At 36.8% G+C, this 21,408-nt stretch overlaps 1 protein-coding gene across 2 annotated transcripts in view; it reads left to right on the top strand.

Annotated features, from left to right (window-relative positions):
- The window catches only part of klhl5 (kelch-like family member 5), a 123,363-nt gene that overhangs the window by 40,061 nt on the left and 61,894 nt on the right, over window positions 1–21,408 (top strand). Inside the window, exon 1 of one of the 2 annotated variants that reach the window (XM_056460771.1) lies at window positions 72–758. The exons of the other annotated variant lie outside the window; for it this stretch is intronic. Within the exon in view, the coding sequence (XP_056316746.1) occupies window positions 196–758 (563 nt within the window). The 5' untranslated portion in view covers window positions 72–195. Of the gene's footprint in view, window positions 1–71; window positions 759–21,408 lie in introns of those variants that run through there. 2 annotated transcript variants of the gene reach the window in all.

The following is a 21,408-nucleotide window of genomic DNA, read 5'->3' on the forward strand; positions in this document are numbered from 1 at the left end:
GATCAAGCGAAAGAGAGAGAGAGGAGAGAAAGAGAGAGAGGTGTGATTCCCTCTTCCCATCCGCACTCATTCTCACTCTACACGTCTCCTCCGTGATCTTCTTCAGCAGTGCTCGCGTGCTCCGTTACCAAGACAATCACGGATCACGAGGCTCGTCGTTCCATCCCCGCGTCTCCCGTTACCGGAGTCTCGGGAATGTCGAATCCCAGGAAAGACTTTGACGTGAAACAGATCTTGCGCATCCGCTGGCGATGGTTCGGCCACCCAACATCCCCACCTTCCCCCGGTAACCAGCCTTCGGTAGATCTCTTCAGCAGCGGTGGTGGTAGCGGCAGCAGCAGCCGGGGAACCGGGGGCTCCTCATCCGGCGGTGATCAGCCCTCCCTCGGCGGCTGCAGTAGCTCCAACGCCGCCGCCGGTGCCAGCTCGAGTAACGGCAACTTATCCTCCAACATTAACAACAGTCGAAAGTTTGGAGATTCGGGTCCAAACAGCGGACACTCATCGGCGGCGGTGGTGCTTAGTGGCACCGCGTGTCCTCGGTCTATGAGCCAGCAGGAGTGTCGGAGCTCCCCGCCGGCGCCTTGGGTCTTCCCGGTTCACTCGCGCTCAAGCGAGAGCCTGGAGCCTCTCCAGCAGCAGCCGCAGCAATCGCAGCAGCAGCCGCAAAAGCAGCAGTCCACGCGGGCACCAGACGCCTCTGGCCCTGGAGACGAGGAGAACAATAATAACGTGGAGTCTGACTCCAGCTCGTGCAGGTATGGAAGTGTGTTTGTTACTGGTGCGGTTACATGTGAGCACAGCAGGGCGCTTGTACCGAACTGGTACCACTTCACAACAGATGCATTGCCAGCTGTTCTCCATTATGATTAAACTATATGTTTCCATGATCCCTCCCTTTTGTTTCCTTACACTATATTATAAATAGTGAGTGTGGTACATGTAAATATATACAAAGGCTACATTTACAAATAAATAATTCATATCACAGCAATATGATTTATTTTTTATTATGTTTTCATTCTATTATAGCAGAATATCTGTCTTTTATTGGTTGTGCAGCTGTATTTGATGTAATATGGAGATATTTAAGGAAATATATTTGCTGCATAATTCATAAGATTGTGTATGGTGCTATAAAGTGAGTGTTTAATTCATCAACTGGGCAGTTGATGTTTTTTTGCATGTGATTGTGGCTGAGGTTTTTCAATGTGACATCCCTACACCTCTTAATCCTCAAAATAATTTAAGAATTATATGTACTTGTAAAATTAATTTGTCACACCGCAGGGAAACCTAAACAGAGGCAGAAATCATCATTAGAAATGGTGACCACTTATTGATAGAACTGCACCACTGATGATTAGAAATGGTGAGAAGCAAATGGTGACCACTTATGGACAAAACTGCACCACACCTCTGAATTGACAAGAGCAGGTTGGCAGAGATTTTTAGCATATTACTCAATGAATGTGTCCTGTAGCTAATATGAAGTTGGCCTATACTTTGATATGTCAGGTGGGACACTGTCGACTCACAGCAAGAAGGTTGCTGGTTAGAGCCCCGGCTTGGTCAGTTGTCATTTCTGTGTGGAGTTTAAATGTTCTCCCCATGTTGGCGTGGGTGTCCTCCGGGTGCTCCAGTTTTCCCCCAGAGTCCAAGGACATGCACTATAGGTGAATTGAATGAACTAAATTGACCGTAGTGTATGTGTGTGAAAGAGTGTGTATGGGTGTTTCCCAGTGTTGGGTTGCAGCTGGAAGGGCATCCGCTATGTAAAACATATACTGGATAAGTTGGCGGTTCATTCCGCTGTGGCCACCCCTGATTAATAAAGGAACTAAGCCGAAAAGAAAATGAATGAATGAATGAATGAAATTGGCTGTGGTTTATGAGTGTGTGTGAATGCAAGAGTGTATGGGTGTTTCCCAGTACTGAGTTGTACCTGGAAGGGCATCCGCTACGTAAAACATATGCTGGAATAGTTGGCGGTTCATTCTGCTGTGGCGACCCCTGATGAATAAAGAGACTAAGCTGAAGGAAAATGAATGAATGAATGTCAGGTGTGGTTACTTGATAAACTGCATGTTAATACTCATTAATATGTCTTTTCATATCTGTATGCCCTAAATATTGTTCAGTTTCTTACACCAACCATTTGATTCATTTCATAGAAGTGTCAGTAGCCGTTGACGTCCATTTTATGAAACAACAAGGACCACAGCCAAAAAAAAAAAAAAAAAATTCCTCGGAAGAAATAAAGTCTCATATCTTGGAAGGCTTGGAGATGAATAAATTAATAGCAAATAAAACATTTTCATATGAGTAACTAGCACTTTTAAATTCTGCAATCTGACTAAGTCTCTAAGCTGACTCAGTTTGATTAGTAATCAAATCATTCATGGCTGCACTTCCCAAAAGTATATATTTTTTGTGCATATCTTAAAAACCATTACTCTCATCTTACAACACCTTTTGGAAAATGCAACCATCTGAGTTTTATGAAATGGAGCTTCATATCATAACAAGATCCGACCAAAATAAATTGTTCACAAATTGGGCAGAATTCCAGATTTTGCTGTTTGTTCCTCATTATTGTTTGCCTCCAGAATACTAAAAATGTAATATGTGACTTAAGTGAATTTGGAAACTGGTTCTGCAATCAGTTTAAAACTTGACAAGATCATAAATTTTCATCATTTCATGGAAAATACATTGCTCACAATTCTCCAGAAGAATGTAAGGGCCAATCCCATTTCTATTTTTGTACCCCTTCCCCTTGGCACTTAAATCAGAGTATGAAAGGGAAGGGCTTCAAAATTTACCTCTAAGAAATGGGACAACACTGCAACGTCTGCAAATGTCATCATATCTTATCATGAGCTCTTACTTCATATGAGATCGACGTATCAATGTAAACACACGAAAACAGCGTTAACATTATACAAAACATTGTAAACAGGTCATTCCCAACCACTAGACGTTTCTGACAGGGGATTCCAGTGTCATCCAGTGAAAGAATGTTGTGGGACTACTACACAGGAGTTATTATTATGGAATATAGATAGCGAAATGTAATAGTTTTTATTTGGACTTTTTTTTTAAAAAAGCATGATGGTAAAACATGAACGCCATTATGAGTTTATTAAAACATATGCTTGATTGTTGTGAAAATTCGTAATATGACAAAAAATATGAATTTGTGCATTTAATTACGTGTGAAGCCATGCTGCTGTTGTAGCTGGTGTATTCTGGGAAATGTTCATACCTCTTGGTTTTGAGTGTGGTCCTGAAAAATATCAGTTTTAAGGACTATCTAGCCTTTCCCCTTAGCCCTACGCCTTCAAGCTAAAGAGAATTGGGACTAGGACTGTCGTGATAGTCAATATACAGTATACGATATATGAAAATGAGGGTGGTAAATTATGGAGGCGCTATATTGTTTATATCAGGCGTGACAAATCCTGTTCCTGGAAATAGACCTTCCTACAGATTTCAGTTGCAACCCATATCAAACACACCTGCCTGTAATTATTAAGTGCTGTTGAGGTCCTAATTAATTGGTTCAGGTGTGTTTGATCAGGGTTGGAGCTGAACTTTGCAGGAAGGTTGAGCTCCAGGTACAGGATTGAGCACCACTAGTCTATATTTTATAACAATTTTTTTAGATGATGATGATGATGATTATGATTAGCCTACATAATATGACAAGCTAAGTTTTTGTCAAAGTGCTGCATTCTGTGGAAGGCGGGGCTTATACAGCATATCCACGCACGCACACACAGACAGAGTGTGTGCGAGGGAGAGCGGATTGTGAAGGTGAAGAAGACAATACAGTCAGTTAGGATAAACAAGTCGCTATGGACTTGGTTTCAAAGCCACAGTCTTCAGATTCAGTGGGAACATTTTGGCTTTAAGCCGAATGAGAAAGGAGAGTCCGCTACAGTGAACGAGCCGATATGTCGAATTTGTTTCAAAACAGTGGCAGCGAAAAAAGGCAACACAACTAACCTTAAATCACACCTAAAACATAACAACCCTACCCATTTTTTTCAACATGGCAACAACAACCGCAGTTGGTGCTGCAGAGGGGTCTTCCAGACAGACATAAGTTATAAAGTGGCAATAATATTGTTTATCGCAATTAATTTGGGTGCAATATATCGCCCAGAAAAAAAACAATATCATGACAGCCCTAATTGGGACACCCCTACTCCTTCACGCAAACTAGAAAAACAAGGGGTAGGGCTAAGGGGTAGAATTGGGATTGAGCCTAAATCTCAAAACAACATTTTTGCTGAACTATCAGTGTGTGACTGAGCGATTTTTATATATTAACGATCCTTTTGTTGCATCACGATGACATGAAAACGCGTTATCTCACATCTGATACTTCACTGTAGCTCCCTCACTTGTAGAAGAGTGATTATGATGTAACGTCCACCAAACACTCATCTTCAGCGATGAAGTGATGTGTACATAAATTGTGAATAATTTCCCTTCACAGCTCTTTAGCGTGATGAACAGCTGTGAAATTGTAATGTGATAACGCGAAGGATGAAAACACAAAACAGACTTTAGAGCTATGTGAGGCATTGTAGTGCATCATGGGATTGCGGAAAAAGAGACTGGGTGTTTGTGTAAGACCCACGGCTTTGACAACTCGTTCCGTGACAGACTCTTAGTAATGACCTACAGTATTAGTATGTGCCAGCAGCATTGTTCCTTGTTTGACTGTTCTGTGGGCTTTATTCTCCATGTGAGCGCTTGTGTTTACTAGGCTTTTTTATATATAAGAGAGAAAGAAAGAGAGAGAGAGAGTGAAGGATGCGGTGCAGCTCTGAAAGGCACTTAGTCACTCATCACCTTGGAGACGGTAGATTAAACCTATTGCTTCTGCTCCTCACAGTTCATACCGGGAAAAAAGATAACTGTGCAAACACGAGATAACCACACAAATATAAGAGACTAATTCTGACCATTAGAGCTGTCTTTCGATATTGACCTCAAATGACTACTATAAAAACAGTAATTTGGTTTTCCGTCCTTTAAATGCACTTGAAAATGCCCCACGTTGTTCACAATATGCAAATGTTTTCAACCTCCAGCTCTTTGTTATTTTAAATGCAAGGTTTGTTATAGTTGAAGCATAAATACCTAGTGACTGTTTGAGGATTCAAGTGTGACTCTGTAAGTCTAAAGGCCCTGGGGCTGTTTATGACTTACAAGAAATCCAGAGAGTGATTGAGCGAGAGAGAGGAAGATGAAGAAAAGCGTCTAGCCGACTGAAAACTGCAATTACGATCTTGAGATAATGGGGCAAAGCATCTGATATCCGTCGAGCATTCAAACTCTCGCTCTCTCTCCTCTATGTGCCTCCGGCTCCCATTTATGTGGACACGAATACACACACAGGCAACCGTAGAGCAGTGGATGCTTCATTTTCTGGTTAAAATTAGCATTTTATTTAGGAAATGGGTTTCATTTTGGTCTTTAATTTAGAGCTTACATGTCTTTTATCTTTATGTCCAGAGGGATGAGTAAGGAGACATTCAGTATACACATATTTTGAGAAAAATATTATGAATCTTTTCTTGCCTAATATTTGTTTATAAATGTAACCCATTTAAGCTCATCGTTGCCATTTTCCTCTTATACGTAATTTTCTACATGTTATCCATGTTTAATTTCAAGCAAACGACCAAATAAAAGATTTCAGGAAAGAATAAAGGAATTGATTTACTTCACATGAGGCTTTCAACTTCCTACCTCTAATTCCAAGATGCAAAATGGAGGCAAACCCTCCCAAATAAAGAAAATTTTCATGTTAAAAAAATAATTTTTGTTCACAAGTGTATATCAACATAATCATGAAGGTCTCTAAATTCATTCAAACTAAACTAATCTTTCAAGAGATCTATAGTTTTGTGTAGAGTTTTTCAAATGTTCAAGCGGCAAATACCTTGTAAGGACATAAATAATCGTGAATTAGGGAATAATGTGTAAAAAGTTAATAAATCAAGGTTATTGGTCTTGTTTAATGTTTTTTTTGTTTTGTTTTGCTTTTATAATACTCCATTTAAAAATAACCCTTTAACTCATATCTTTACTTTAAAGTAGACTTTTTTTAATACAATTTAATACACAGCAAAACCGTAAAATTAACTTCTCATACAGGTCCCACTCCTACAATGATGTTAAATAACACAGAGAATAATGAACTCCTGCTGTTAAAAAGATGAATCACTGAAAAAACAAAACAAAACACAAAACTACAACCGAATTCAGTCACAACCTTAAGCCCTGCTGTCCACACAGACATGGGTATTGTCTAAATCGCTGCTTTTTCTACATGTTTTGGCTGTTCGGGTCAATGAAACCCAAATTATTTTTAAAACTTCTGTCCGTGTGAAGATTTTGAAAAGCACCAGGGTCTGTGTTTTATAGAAAATGGAGAAATCCTTTTGTTTACAAAAATAAATTTCAATACTGCAACTTTAACTATATATACTGTGTGTGTGTGTGTGTGTGTGTGTGTGTGTGTGTGTGTGTGTGTGTATATATATATATATATATATATATCTTTTTGACAAAGAATAGTCTGTTGGGGAAACTAGTATGGGTTTTATCATTGTAAGACAAATGAATATGAATTGTGAATTCATGAAACTATATGATAGATAATTTTTTGATGGTTCATATTAATTGGTTTTCAAATTTTAAACATAATAAAATTGATCTGTTAAAAGCTGTTGTTTTAAGTTAGGATGCCAAATGTTCTCCTCCTATTCAATTTTTACATTGAACGGTGCTTACAACATATTTGCCCACCGGCAACTATAGTTGCATATTTAAATGTGATTTTTATATGCATGGAACTATTTTTTAAAATTTGGAGAGCTTGATTAGCTAGCCCAGGTGTGTCTGATTGGGGTTGGAAATAAACTTTGCAGGACACCGGCCCTCTTGGACCGAGTTTGGACACCCCTGCCTTAAAGGGACAATTCACAGAAAAAATCCTTTATTCAGCCCCCAACATAGTCATCCTAAACAAATAATTTTGAAGATTTTTACAAATCTTTTATCATTTTGAATGATGTAAATACTTCACAAAAGCATTCTACATGAATCAAGCAGTTTAACTGAACTTTTCTGAAAACACAATCATTTCATTTAGATTAGTTTTGGACTTTTATTTACGCTTAAACATTGATCAACTCATACATCTGAAGGCAAAATTATTAGCCCTTCTGTGATTTATTTTCAACAAGTTTTTAAATATAATAGTTTAAAGGTTATCAACACTCTCAGAAATAAAGGTGCGCAAGCTGTCACTGGGGTGGTACCTTTACAAAAGGTACAAATTTGTACGTTGAAGGTCTTTATTAATTTTGTACATATTAGTACCTAAAAAGAACAAAAGTGTTCCTCTTAATTTTTAGGTACTAATATATACTCTTGAGGTACCCATATGTACCCTTTAAGTACAAATGTGTACCTTTTGAAAAGGAACCACGCCAGTGACAGTTTGCGCACCTTTATTTCTGAGAATGCAGGCAAGTTTGGTTAACGAGACAATTCATTGGACAGCAGTGGTTTGTTCTGTAGTCAATTAAAATGTAAGTAAACAAATAAAACTGCTTTTATTCCAGCCATGCTTAAAGAAACAAGACTTTCTCCAGAAGAAAAAATATAATAGGAAATACTGTGAAAATTTCCTTGCTCCGTTAAAGCTCACTTGGGAAATATTTGAAAGAATTTTAACTTCACAGAAGGGCTAACAATTTCAACTTTCAAAACATCAAAATTGATTGTTTGACAAAATTAAATATAATAGGTTCTTACTGAACCGTTTGCAATTTTGGTATGCTCTTTATATGTGTTGATTAAAAAAGCCCAGTCTGAACCTGGTTTAGGTCTGAACAAAAACTGCACAACCCAAACTCACTTTCTGTCGGTAGATGGTGCTTATAGAAGTGTGGAAATGCTCCACACAAAGCTTTATTAGGCAATATAACAAAATGAAAAGGAAATGCCATAAAAACCTTTCCCAAGTCAGTCAGCTTCACTTCTGATGTTCATTTATAGAATTTATTCATACTTATTCATTGACATAAGCACCCTCAGCACTCAATTTTAAACCTGCCACCGCCATTCAGAATGTTTTCACTAGAAACAAAACCTTAATAAACAAAACACTTAATTTGAGCCCTCAGAACAGTGTTACCTTTCAAAATTTGTTGTTTAGAGAGCTAAAAAAAGCTTCGGTGGAGCTTTGGAACTAGAGCATAAAACCCTAGATGGATTTAAATGGGCGACTTTTATACCAGCTCTAGGAGACAGGTTAAAACTTGTCCTTCTGTGTTGCACAATTGAGTTTGCTAATTGGGAATTTAATTGATATTTTAAATGGCTTTTTTTTTAATCCCTACAACTTGCACATTTCAGTTCCTTTTTCTTTTTTCTTCCCCTTCATCTGCATGCATAGAGCTGTCAGTATATAAATATGTGGATATGTATATCCATTTGTAAAGTCTTGTAAGATGCTGTTTGATTTGAGTTTGCATAATTAATGCTCATCAGACTTTTCTAAAATGTAAAACCCCTCTCTCCATTCGATATATTCCCTCATTCCCCTCTGAATTGCACTACGGGGGCTTAAAATCGCATCCAGATCTCCAAATGGTGTCGTAATCCTACCTCAAATCCATTCTGAAGTGACAGCAGATATCAGGCAGAGCTCATTATAGCCGGAAAACCACCTCTCTTCACTTTAACCTCAACTGAAGTGATCAGACATGAATATGCATATTTTAAGTTTTCATTCTGGAGGACTCGATGTCAGATCTTTGACAGGGTGAGGTTTAGAAAATAGAGCAGAACACTCATAAGATGAGGAAGTGATGGAAATGTGTGGAGAGAGAGAATCTTATGCTTTAGGCGAATGGAAACTAACAATGGCGTTGAGACTGAAATAAGGGAGTGATTAAGGGAAAGAACTAGAGGGCAAGAGAGAGGGAATACTCAAAAGTAGAAAAAAAATGAATGTCACATAAAGGAAAGAATGAAAGACAGAAACAGTTTCCCGAGCTATGTTACTGTATTCTCTATGTTAGTATTTAAGGAGGCTGTGTTTTTACACTGATAACATTAGGATTTCAGCTTCAGTCTTTGCAATAAAAGTTGTCAACCCAGACTCATTCTGAAAATGTACCCCTATATACATTTCTGGAGAGCGCCAAAAAAAGAAATCCAGAAAAAGAAAAGCCCTCGTCTGATTTTTACTATGTTTTTAGATTTTACCACATTCTCACCCTGGTATTTAATTATTTTATTTTTTGGCTTCTGTTTTTTTCTTTTTGATTTTCTGGAACCGTTCTTCGCCCGACTCAAACGCCGTTGTCATTGTCAACTCCTCTCTACGTCTGAGGTCCGTCGACGTACATGGCGAGCTAGCTGGACAAACAGGTAACAGCGGGAAAGCTGTCTATACAGAGGTAAGCGGTCAGCTGGAAAAGGAACGGCATCATACTGCCCTGTATCGTTCGTTTTAGAGACAAAATGCAGCCATACGTACTTCTGGCTACAAAATTCAATCTCCAGAAATGTATATAATGCTACATTTTCAGAATGAGCCTATTTTGCAAGTTTTATTAATCATTTGTTCAGACAATTTATGTAATTTACGTGGATTTCATCAGTTAATTTACCTCTTTAAAATTGAATCACTAAAACAAAATGGACAAAATTTTTTCACTTATTAGTAAAAGTTACTAGTTTAATTATTTTAATGACTTTCTCCTGCTAAATACAGCTTATAAAACTGCAAACATGAAGAAAAGCATTTTGTATTAGCAAATCAGTTAATTCTTTAAATAACTCAATACTTTAATATTTACAAAATACAGTTTTTCATGTAACTGTATCGAATGTAACATTTTCTTAGTCACACTTTATTTTAAGGTACGATTCACACTATTAACAAAGACTTTTAGCCTAATAAAGTCTTAATTAGGTGCTAATTAATAGTTAATAATAGTTGCAACATAGACTTATTTTGAATACGTAGCCCTATATACGTTTCTGGAGATCGCAAATTATGTAGCCAGAAGTACGTATGGCTGCATTTAATTTTTAAAATTAACGATTCAGGGCGGTATGATGCCGTTCCTTTTTCTTACCTCCGTATGGACGGCTTTCCCGCTGTTACCAGTTTGTCCTGTTAGCTCGCCATGTACATCGCCGAACTTGAGACGCAGAGAGGAGTTGACCAAGACGACGGGGTTTGAGTCCAGTGAAGAACGGTAAGACAAAAACAGAATCCAAAAAACAAATAAACAAGTAAATAACAGGGTGAGAAAGTGGTAAAATCTGAAAACATGGTAATAATCAGACGAGGGCTTTTCTTTTTCTGGATTGCTTTTGAAAATTGTTGTTTGGTTTTAGGGAAGTGGGTGGGCGGGTCAGTCAATACTATTGGTTTGTTGAGGGAAGGAGGAGGGTGGGTCAGTCGATAAGTCAGTCACTCAGTCAGTCATACAGTCAGTCGACAGCAGCCAGAAAAATTTGAGATCTCAAAAAGCGTACACAGTGGCTATTGGTGGATTTGCAAAAACAAAAACTGCAAAAAAACATACCCCCTGGGATGTATTTGGCGGTCTCCAGAAATGTATATAGAAGTAACTTTTTAGGAATGAGCCTGGGTTGAGTAGTTGGGTTTGCAGTTGTTATTGGGCAGGATTAGGGATGTAAAATAAAATGAATTGCTTATAAACAGCCAATATCTTAATTATAAGCACGTAATAAGCACTACTGTGTGAGTTGTTACTTAAACTAAAGTGTTACCCAAATGAGCATGAACAACAGCCTTTTGTTTAATTAATTATTTCATGTTTTTAGGGATGGGTCGATAGACAATGCCATCGTCTATGCTGAGCTGGCATCGCAATCCTATGCCCCGCCCCGTCGCAGCAGCAACCTGCTTGCGAAAAACACTTACTCAGGCCCCATTTACACTATCACATCTTTATAATGGCATTTTAGAACAAAAACGATCCACGTCCACCCTGGCGTTTCATCTAGCATTTCTGAAAAGCCCTCCTTCCACACGATACAGCTGAAAACGCACATCACGTGACCCCCCACACACACACACAAACACATGACTCTGTCATGCACTGCAGTGTAGGCTATGCGCACATCTGACTCTGAGCTCCAGCAGTCACCCCAGAGAGCAGTGCAGAGTACAGTCGGACAGTTTATCAAGGATGTACCGTTGGATCGTGTCTCACTATTAGTTATAGTAGTAATAGTTGTTGAAGGTGATATTTAATTAATCTTGTCTCCATTTAACGACTCTTTGGTCTTTTGAATCTATCAGGTAGCGTGTCACAGCTTCAGTACACTGCTTCATTACAGTACTTAGTAATTTTAGTGAAAACCTCAGATACTGTTGGTTGGTTCCTGTTGGTTGTGCACCTTTTTTACCAACCAAGTTTGTCGACGCCATTATATTGACACAGATCACTCTGCCCATTCATGTCCGCAGAAAAAGTGATTAACAGGTGGTAATTTGTGTGTAACTTATCTTTATTTATTTATGATTTGGTTATGGGTAAAACAAAGACCATCCGGGTCAGGTAGTTGAAACGGTAGGCTACAAATAATTCATTCATTATGATTTCATTAATTATTAAAAAATAATGAATTTACCGCCTACAACGAAGCTTATCCATCGTGATGTTTCACATTAGACATAGTACAATGCCAAATTGGTTGACATCGCCCAACATGTTTTGCCATAAACATTTTTCTTTTTGCATCATTTTCTAGTTTAGTTTTATGTTTTATTGTTTAATATACAGCTTGTAAAAATATAAAACACTCAAAACCCCTAAAAATAAATGAGTTGTTTTAGTTAATTGCTTAGATATGATTGTTTAAATAAATCTCAAGCATTTTTGAAGCTCCTTTCTTAACATGGATAATCTGCAATTTATTTACTAAAAGGAAACAGTCTATAAGCTGTCTATAAACAGTCTAGAAGCAAGTACACTGTAAAAAAATACTGCTCTTACATTGTGTAGTTGAATCAAATAGGCTTTTCTCGTAAACTCAACTTAGATCATCAAACTGACTAAAATATTACATTAAACTTTGTGACTTAAGAAAACAATTAGTTGAAACCCGATTAAAGGTGCAGTAGGTGATTGTCTTCAGAGACATTTTTGTTGTGCTGGTTAAAAGTCTCTTCACATTCCAATAGTAATGATTACAGTAAATGATCTAAATGTATTTATATGTATTTTTATAATCTGGGTAAGGCATAAAACTCAAAAATGTTCATCCAATTAAATATTGCCGGGCCGACATTTCTGATAAGTAGCCCAAACTGTCTGTCAGCAAATGCAGATTTGTCCAACAGCGCATCTCTGTTCATGCATATCCGCCATTAGCGCGTGGACGCCTGCATGTCCGCTGCATGTTTACGTGCACATGAGACAGTAACAGCCATGGTAAAATCAAATGCTGGATTGAAACTTTTTAAAATCCTGAATCAATATTGCAGTTACTTTTGCATGCTGGAGGAAAGATGACACCATGGCTGAAGTATTTCTTTTGGACAGGTAATGCTATGTTTTAAAACTATTTTAGTTCCCCAATGCTGATGTAGATGTTGTTGTTATGAATGGGTTATATGCACAGAAGTGCTGTTCAGCCACTAAAATCATCCGGTGAAAGATTGATGTGATTATTTCAGTTTAATAAGGGGCCTTTGATGATGTCGATTTTTATTTAGTTTAGCAACAAAACATCAGTAAATAGCGCTATATTCCGCCTAGCCCACTTTACTGTGCTGAAATTGGTTTTCTCATCACATTGGTGTTCATTTTTGAACAATGACAGCCTCCCTATACTGTTTACCATGGTACTCTTAATATTCGCTCTGCAGTAGTAGTAGTGGCTTAGTAATAAGTGTAATTCCTGCACACGGCCGGCCAACCACTAACTACATTCCTAACTGGTGACTGACATGAACTAGTGGGTTGTCTGATGTCATGTCACAGAGGATTTCAGGAGGCGTGGCTTTCAAACACAGTTCCTCCCCTGCCGTCCAAAGATAATAAGCTAACCGGTTAGCATTTTGGCAGATCACCTACTGCACCTTTAACTTATTCAAATAAGTTAAAGCAACATAAATATATTTGCTGTCTTGATTTTTTTGTCATTAAATATTTTACATTGTATAAAAGAGTGTTGAAATAATGATTTAGTTTGCTTTGCTGCAGTACTGTGTCTGCAGACAAAGTCATAAAAACAATAAAGTAGATTTAACATGTTGAACTGGTATTTGTTGTAAAAAGAAGCTTGTTACTGATAAGATGTTGGTGTCATCATGCTGCTGAAAATGGCTACAGTACATTATCGTCAGTACTTTTAGCTGTTATGGCTCCCTAACATTTAAAACAAAGAACAGAGGAAGACAGGAAATGAGTAGGATATTCTGTGAACAGAAAACTGAGGGAGCGAGGGGGAAAAAAGTGCAAATATGAATGGACGAGTGCCCACTGGGGATGTTCAGGAACTGGCAGGTGTTTATCTGGCTTTTTGAGATAACTTGCTGCCTCTCTCCTGTGTGTTTGCACTCATGCAGGGGTGTGTGTGATGTTTACTTTGGTAGGTCGTGTTTGGAGGATTGTGAATTTGCCTCTGTGTTTGCTGTATTTGAGATAGAAGTGCGCGTGTGTATGTTGCCTCGAGTCTCTGTTTTCTTACGAGACTAAATAATTTTGGCGTTGAGAAAAGCCAGAGGGTGAAAACCTGCTACCCATAACTTACTAAAGCTCTTAAGAGAGGGATTCTCTGCCGTTCGTCTCGGCATCTGCACTCTTCCTGTCTGCTCCTCTTACTTTTAAAATCCCTGTATTGCAGGAACAGTTAACCCTTAAATAAGAAAACTTTTTTCATCCTCATCATCCTAAATCTCATGACACTGGTCGATGATTGATTTACACCTAGTATTAAGATGCATTTTTGTTGATTTACTGAACTGAAACTAATAAAACTGGGTTAAAACAAATGTGAAGATGTTATTTAGTGAGCTGGTTACATTAACAAACACTACAAAGTGACATTTGACATAAACCAAGTGGCATCATGCATTCAACTGTCACTGTTTTAGACTATGTCTACACTAATCTGGATAAATTTTGAAAATGGTGTTTTTGTCTAAAACTTCTCTATCTTCTAGGGCTGTGCAATTTGGGGAAAATATCTAATTGTGATTTTTTTTTATTTATTTTTTTTTATTTATTTATTTATTTTTTGACAGATATTGCGATTTCAATTTGATTTGCGTTGTAATTTTGTAGTCAAGCTTCAGCTCAATAATCTGTATCATAGCTTCTTACTGCTAAAACGCAGTGAGTGTTAGTTAAAAAAGGAACTGAAGAGATATTAACTTAAACATTTATTCAACTTTTGTTTTTAAATATTCAGAAATTAAACACAATTTTTTCTCTAGCGCAAACAGTAAGCACAAATAAAATGACCTTTCTGTGAACAAGTTGAACTCAAATTAGGGAGATAGTGTAGCTTCACAAACAAAAAATAATAATTATAAAAATACAGAACACTCAGCAAACTAATATGGCTGATAAGAGCCTATCTGTAGCCATATTGTCTAAATATTGATATTGTCTAAAACAAAAGAATTATTCCAGATTGCTACACAAAATATCATGATGTTAAATGTACAGTTGTGGTACTCCAAAATGGCTAAAATAGGTGGGAGACAGAACAGTATATGTCCTATTCTGCATTTAGATGAGTTTTTTTAAATCCCCCTTTGGTCACTGCATTAAAAGGCACAGTGTCTTTAGTGAGGTATAGTGCATTATGGCATTAGTTATCTCCTGGGTAGGCTTGCACCAGCTGCTCGTAAGTTCTTTCCTAAACTGAAAGGTAAAGTACACTGTAGGGTCTTCATAACTACTAGCTATTTTGTATCTATATTTGTTAACATGTTCTTAAAGCAAACTGTAGTTAGTAAGTCATAAGCTCTCCATAAAATGTCATGCGTAGTAATAGTAATTCTCCATAAAATGTCATGCGTAGTAATATCACAGTCACATTAAATGACGTAACATCCAATAAGAAGCATTTAAATCGTTAAACTGCTTTAAAATTCTGCAACTACTGCATCTATTTATACTTGTCCTATGAAAATTAAATGACAAATCATATTTTTATAATACATTACAGTCAGCCACTACAGACAACGCACGTACCTGCATCACGAGCCATGCATGCACGCGAAATACACATGAAGTTATCAAAACATTAAACTTATAATATTTTGGTCAATTTCTGTAAATTTTTGGTTTCAAAGTCACAAAAATGTACAGAAATTAACTAAAATATCACTGATGTCATGTTTTTCTTTGATATGAATTTTTGTTTTTTACATCTTTTATTGTGGGTGTTCCGCATAGTTCGGCAGAACGAAAGTGTGCTCAATCAATTGGCTAGTAAGACTGTCACACACAGACGGCATGCACAGATTTGCTCTGGGCAGGGGAAATTAAATAATACATATTTCATATCACAGCCTCTTGCTAATCGCAACATTTCAATTTGCAATTGCAATTCAATTTCGATTAATCACACAGCCCTAGTGTCTTACACACTATGGTTTCAGACCATGATTTCCAAAAGTTGGTCATTTACTTTGACATTCTGTAAGATGCTTAGACCTGCGTCATTTCCACCTGGTAGAGTTGTTGTTGTGAGTAACATAGGAATAATCAAAACGGAGAGTAACAACTGCTGTACCCTATTCTCCACCATTTTAGTTGAATTGGTCACATGACTGAAATGTTTTTTCAAATATTTCCAATTTCAAATAGTTCAATTTTTTTTTATTCATTTTCGTTGTCTAAAACCGCCAAGGCCAAAACAGAAAGAAAATTTAGCATTTTTAAACGACAACATATAAGTGTGGAAATAATTACTTATTGAAGGGGGTGTAGCTTTCAGACTTATGTGTTGAATGTCAAAATAACCTTATAAAGTAAGGTATACTTATGAATCATATACTTGATAATTAAATGCATAGAGTGTATGTACACTGCCTGACAAATATCTTGTTGCCGATCCCAGTTGTAAGAGCAACAAATTTATTAATAACAACTTGACTTCTAGTTGATCATTTGGAAAAGTGGCAGAAGGTAGATTTTTCTGATGAATGATCTGTTGAACTGCCTTTCAATCATCACAAATACTGCAAAAGACCTATTTGACCCAATATTCTCATAGAAATCAGTCAAGTTTGGTAAAGGCAAAATTATGGTTTGGGGTTACATTTAGTATGGGAGCGTGGAGGAGATCTGCAGAATGCATGTGGACATTTGTGCTGCCCATTACATTACAAATCACAGGTGAGGGCAAATTCTTCAGCAGGATAGCGCTCCTTCTCATACTTCAGCCTGCACATCAAAGTTCCTAAAAGCAAAGAAGGTCAAGGTGCTCCAGCATTGGCCAGCCCAGTCACCAGACATGAACATTATTGAGCATGTCTGTGGTAAGATGAAGGAAAAGGCATTAAAGATGAATCTAAAGAATCTTGATGAACTCTGGGAGTCCTGCAAGAATGCTTTCTTTACCATTCCAGATGACTTTATTAATAAGTTATTTGAGTCATTGCAGAGATGTATGGATGCAGTCGTCCGAGCTCATGGGAGTCATACACAATATTAATATATTTTCCACCACACCAGGACTTTATATTCTACACTGAACATTATTTTTGTTAAGTGATAAGACTTTTGTCTAAGCAAAGTCGGACCTTACTGTCCTAATTATCATCATTTTCTTTTCGGCTTAGTCCCTTTATTAACCTGGGATCGCCACAGAAGAATGAACCACCCTGTTCTAATTAAATAATTAAAAATCAAGACGTAATCATTTTTATTTTGGCAAATAAGCATATTCTGGGGGCTTTTGCCTTTAATATAAGCCACTTCTGATACCAAATGATCAAGTAGAAGTCAAGTCATTATTTGTTCCTAAAACTTGGATAGGCGACAAGACTTCTGTTAGATAGTGTAGTGTATAAAGCCACTTTACCACTGTGGAGTCCGGTATGGTTTGGCTTGACTCATCTCGCTTCAGTTGGGTTTTACACAGCTCATTTTGCAAACTAATACTGCTTTAAGTGGGTGGAACTATCGATATTGTTTCAACACCTCTACTGTTGGGACTTCCTGAAAAAGGTTCTCGTTCCCTGTATACCCATCTTGTTTTCACTAAATCAGCTCTTCCACAACAATTCTGCCATTTTAGGTGTCTTTTATTTGTGGTAGTAAAAAAATTGTTTGGTCGTGTGAGCCATCAGTATAGCAGTGGCTGCAGCTTACTGTATAAATATAGGAAGTTTGGCGTTTCATGTCACAAATTGAATGACACTGGTTACAGTTTCTAGTTCTGGTTCTTGGACCAATCGATGATCAGCGGTGTGTATATATCACGTTTTGGTTACATTACATCTCGCTTCGAACCTTACCTGAAGTTGTACTAAAGAAGTACCAGGTACTAGGTACAGAACACAATGGAAAAAACCCTCAAAAGTGACCCATAATGAACCATGCTGTACCATGCAGTGGAAAAGCAAGTGCATATTTTATTGTGTTTAGTGCATCATTTGGGAAACAACTTGCATATAAACTTCTGTCCATCATGTTTATATAATTGAATGCTTTCATTTATTTCAAATTGATTTATCATTCGCCTCATATTTTTTATACATTTTCGACCAGTCCTGAGACTATTGAAGTTGACTATTGTAGTTTTTTTTAAAAAGCAGGGTTCGACAATAAGGATTGCCCAATATGTGTGACAGAGAAATCTAATTGTGTCCGCGCGAGCAAAAGAAAGCAGGTGAATACTGAATGAGAGGATGATCACTCGCGCTAACAGCACAACTGTTTAAAACGCGGGCGCGCACCCGTTTCCTTGCGTGAAGCAACCGTGCCTATGAACGCAACCGGTGTAATCGTCCTCTTTCAAATAGACTAGACAAAAAATTATGAACATGCACCCACATACTTGCTGCTTTCAAGAGCTCCAGATTTTTCTTTTTGGAAGCAGCGCCAGTTGCTTTCGCTTTAACCATTATTTGAACAGATTATTAATTGGCCTGATGTTAACCTTGTGCGTAATATCATCCTATCACATGCGGTATGTTTTTCACCTGCTTTCTTTTGCTTACAGTTATTTTTGTTCACATGTTTTAATTATAATTTGTTTACAATAACATTGCTTAAATGGGAGATTAACTCCCCATTTATGTGTAGATAACTGGTGATCTGGGACTTTTAGCCAGGACAGATTACTGTGCATAGTTTTAGATACTTGACAAATAAATAATTGACATTTAATAAAATAATTATTATTTATTTTTTTTTAAAACATGTTTTGTTAAATAAAAAGTATACAGCTATATTTTGATTGTTTTGACACATTTAAAATTTGTGGATAAGAAATAATTATTTATTTATGTTTGGTGTGGTCAGAGATGCATTTGGTAAATCCTCAATTTTGAGCTCTGAAAAGTCTTGTGAAAAAAACTAATTGTAATACGACACTATGAAACCATGACCCATTTGCTCATGCACATTGCACAAGCTCATATACGACACACCAAGAGTGAAATGAATAAGGAGGCATGTGGACATAACACAAAATCTAAATCAAGTAATTTTAGCATGTTAAAGTCATATTTATGCTTATAAAATATATTTTCCTAACAACAGAATTGTGTCTGTTGGAAAACAGAGTGGCTAGTAATGTTGGAAAACTACTAGCCACAGTGGCTGGTGATCAAAAAAGTAAATGTCAAGCCCTGGATATAACCCATTCAGGACTACAACTCGAATGAGCTTGTCTCAACTACATTTAAGTCATAAGATTTAAGAACTGTTATCTAAATATCTTGCCTTCTCCATATCCTACAAGACTCCATGAATCAAAATTTTCCCTATATCTCCATATTTTTCTTCCATATCTCACATTCATTCCTTGGGGTACTTGATAGACTCGGTTTTTACACTCGCCCAAGAGCAAGTCTTTAAACTGCAAGTCTGCATTTAAGAGATTTGAAGCTAAGAGCTCAAATAAATTCACTCTGGCTCTCGTCATTTCACCATCTGTCGTCTTTTCAAATGGGGTGATTGAAAGCTCTCTCTCTGTGTGTGTGAATGGGCTCTGTTTTGAACTTTCTGCTTGAATGCAATAGATTTTCAATTTGATCAAGGTTGGTGAGGCTGAAAGATCTTGGCTTATAAATGGTTGTAGTCTGACTGCTGTTATCTCCTGCTGCTGAGCACATTGAAACCCCCGAGACCATCACTTCAACATGCTGCTGTTCCCTGGACTGTTATTTCCAAATAGTGTGAGCTCTTAAATACACCTGCCGTTTCAGGAAACTGTTACTTTACTATACCAGAGCATAACACTTTTACTCCACTACTTCTGCTTAAAAAGAGTTATGCCGAGATCACGAACACACTTTCATTGCTTGGTTTACAATCTCACTGAAAAATCATTCGTGAATAAGACTGATTGAAATGCAGTTGGTTTTGAGCAACTCACTCATTCTGAATAAATCAAAATGAGCTCAGAATGAACATACTGCACAAATTGGTAGCACGCAAGTTAATAATGATGAATTTCAATATTGATTCATTTAAATGAAAATCATTTATGTGTCATGAAGGTCATTTATTTGTGCTTGGGTTGCCACAGTATTAAAATTTCAGTATTTGGTACCAAAACCAGTGAAAATACATGGTACCAAAGCAAAACTTGAAAAACCCCCAAAACAAAAGAAACCACATTAATTGATCAACACACAATTTTTAACAAAGCTGAACAACATTTAAATGTTTTTTTTTTTTTTACAAATTTTTTTTTTTACAGATATAAGAATACCTGTAAGATTTATCTCATCCACAAATGATTTTTCTTATACAGTTAAAGTCAGAATAATTAAACCCCTGAATTATTAGCTCCCCGTGTTTATTTTTTCCCCCAATTTCTGTTTAAGGGGGGAAAAAAAGATTTTTTTAAACACATTTCTAACCATAATAGTTTTAATAACTCATTTTCTAATAACTGATTTATTTAGTATTTGCCATGATGACAGTAAATAATATTTTACTACATCTTTTTCAAGATGTCTATACAGCTTAAAGTGACATTTAAAGGCATAACTAGGTTAATAAGGTTAACTAGGCAGGTTAGGGTAATTAGGCAAGTTATTGTATAATGATGGTTTGTTCTGTAGACTATCAAAAATATATAGCTTAAAGGAGCTAATAATTTTGACCATAAAATGTTTTTAAAAAAATTAAAAGCTGCTTTTATTCTAGCCGAAATAAAACAAATAAGACTTTCTCCAGACGAAAAAATATTATCAGACATACTGTGAAAATTTCCTTGCTCTGTTAAACATCATTTGGGAAATATTTAATAAAGAAAAAAAATCAAAGGGGGGCTAATAATTCTGACTTCAACTGTGTGTGTGTGTGTATATATATATATAATACACACCCAGCCATAATTCATTCACCATTCACTTTCAACATCTATTCGAGTTCTTTTCTTTTGTTCAACATGAAATAAGCTATTTTGTCAAATGCTGGTTGCTTCCATAGTATTTTTTTTCTACTATGGGAGTCGATGGCTAACAAGATAACGTAAACCACATAAAGGTTTAAAACCACTTAAAGGAGAGTACACAGCAAAATCCTCTAAGCAAAATTTACTTAGTTTAGATAGTGTTTGGTCCCTCTCTAAATTGAGTTAAAGTTACTCAAGTTAATGAGACAGTAGCTATGTTTCCATCCACCTATTTTTATGCTCATTTTGGTTACGTGCAGAAAAAAACAGTTGATGGAAACGTCATGATGCGCATACATTTTGAAAATGCGCATAAAAAACCTATGCGCATAACTGAGTAGGATAAACTTTTTATTTCGAAAAGATGCACATAAACTACAATGGGAAATTGTATTACCGCATAAATTCCAGTATGCGCATTAAATAAAGGTCATGTGATTTTGTTATAAGAGATCATGTGATGATAAAAATGTGCGTAAATGGACAAACCGGCAGACTAAGCACATCGTAAACCATCTGAAATGTTGTTTTGGTCATTCTAAAGCACCTTAACCGTTTCAGTATTAGTGTTATTTTATTATTAATAACCTCCAGAATCATGAGTGTCTGTTCTCCGCATCTGACACCTTTAAACTCCACCGCGCGTTCACTGCGTGTCAGGATTGCCTTCTGAGACGCAAGTCATGGAGAAAAGATTGACGCAGCTTCTCGTACTGCAGCAAATTCAGT

The sequence above is a fragment of the Danio aesculapii genome, chromosome 1 (genome assembly GCF_903798145.1).
Source record: "Danio aesculapii chromosome 1, fDanAes4.1, whole genome shotgun sequence".
NCBI lineage: Eukaryota > Metazoa > Chordata > Actinopteri > Cypriniformes > Danionidae > Danio > Danio aesculapii.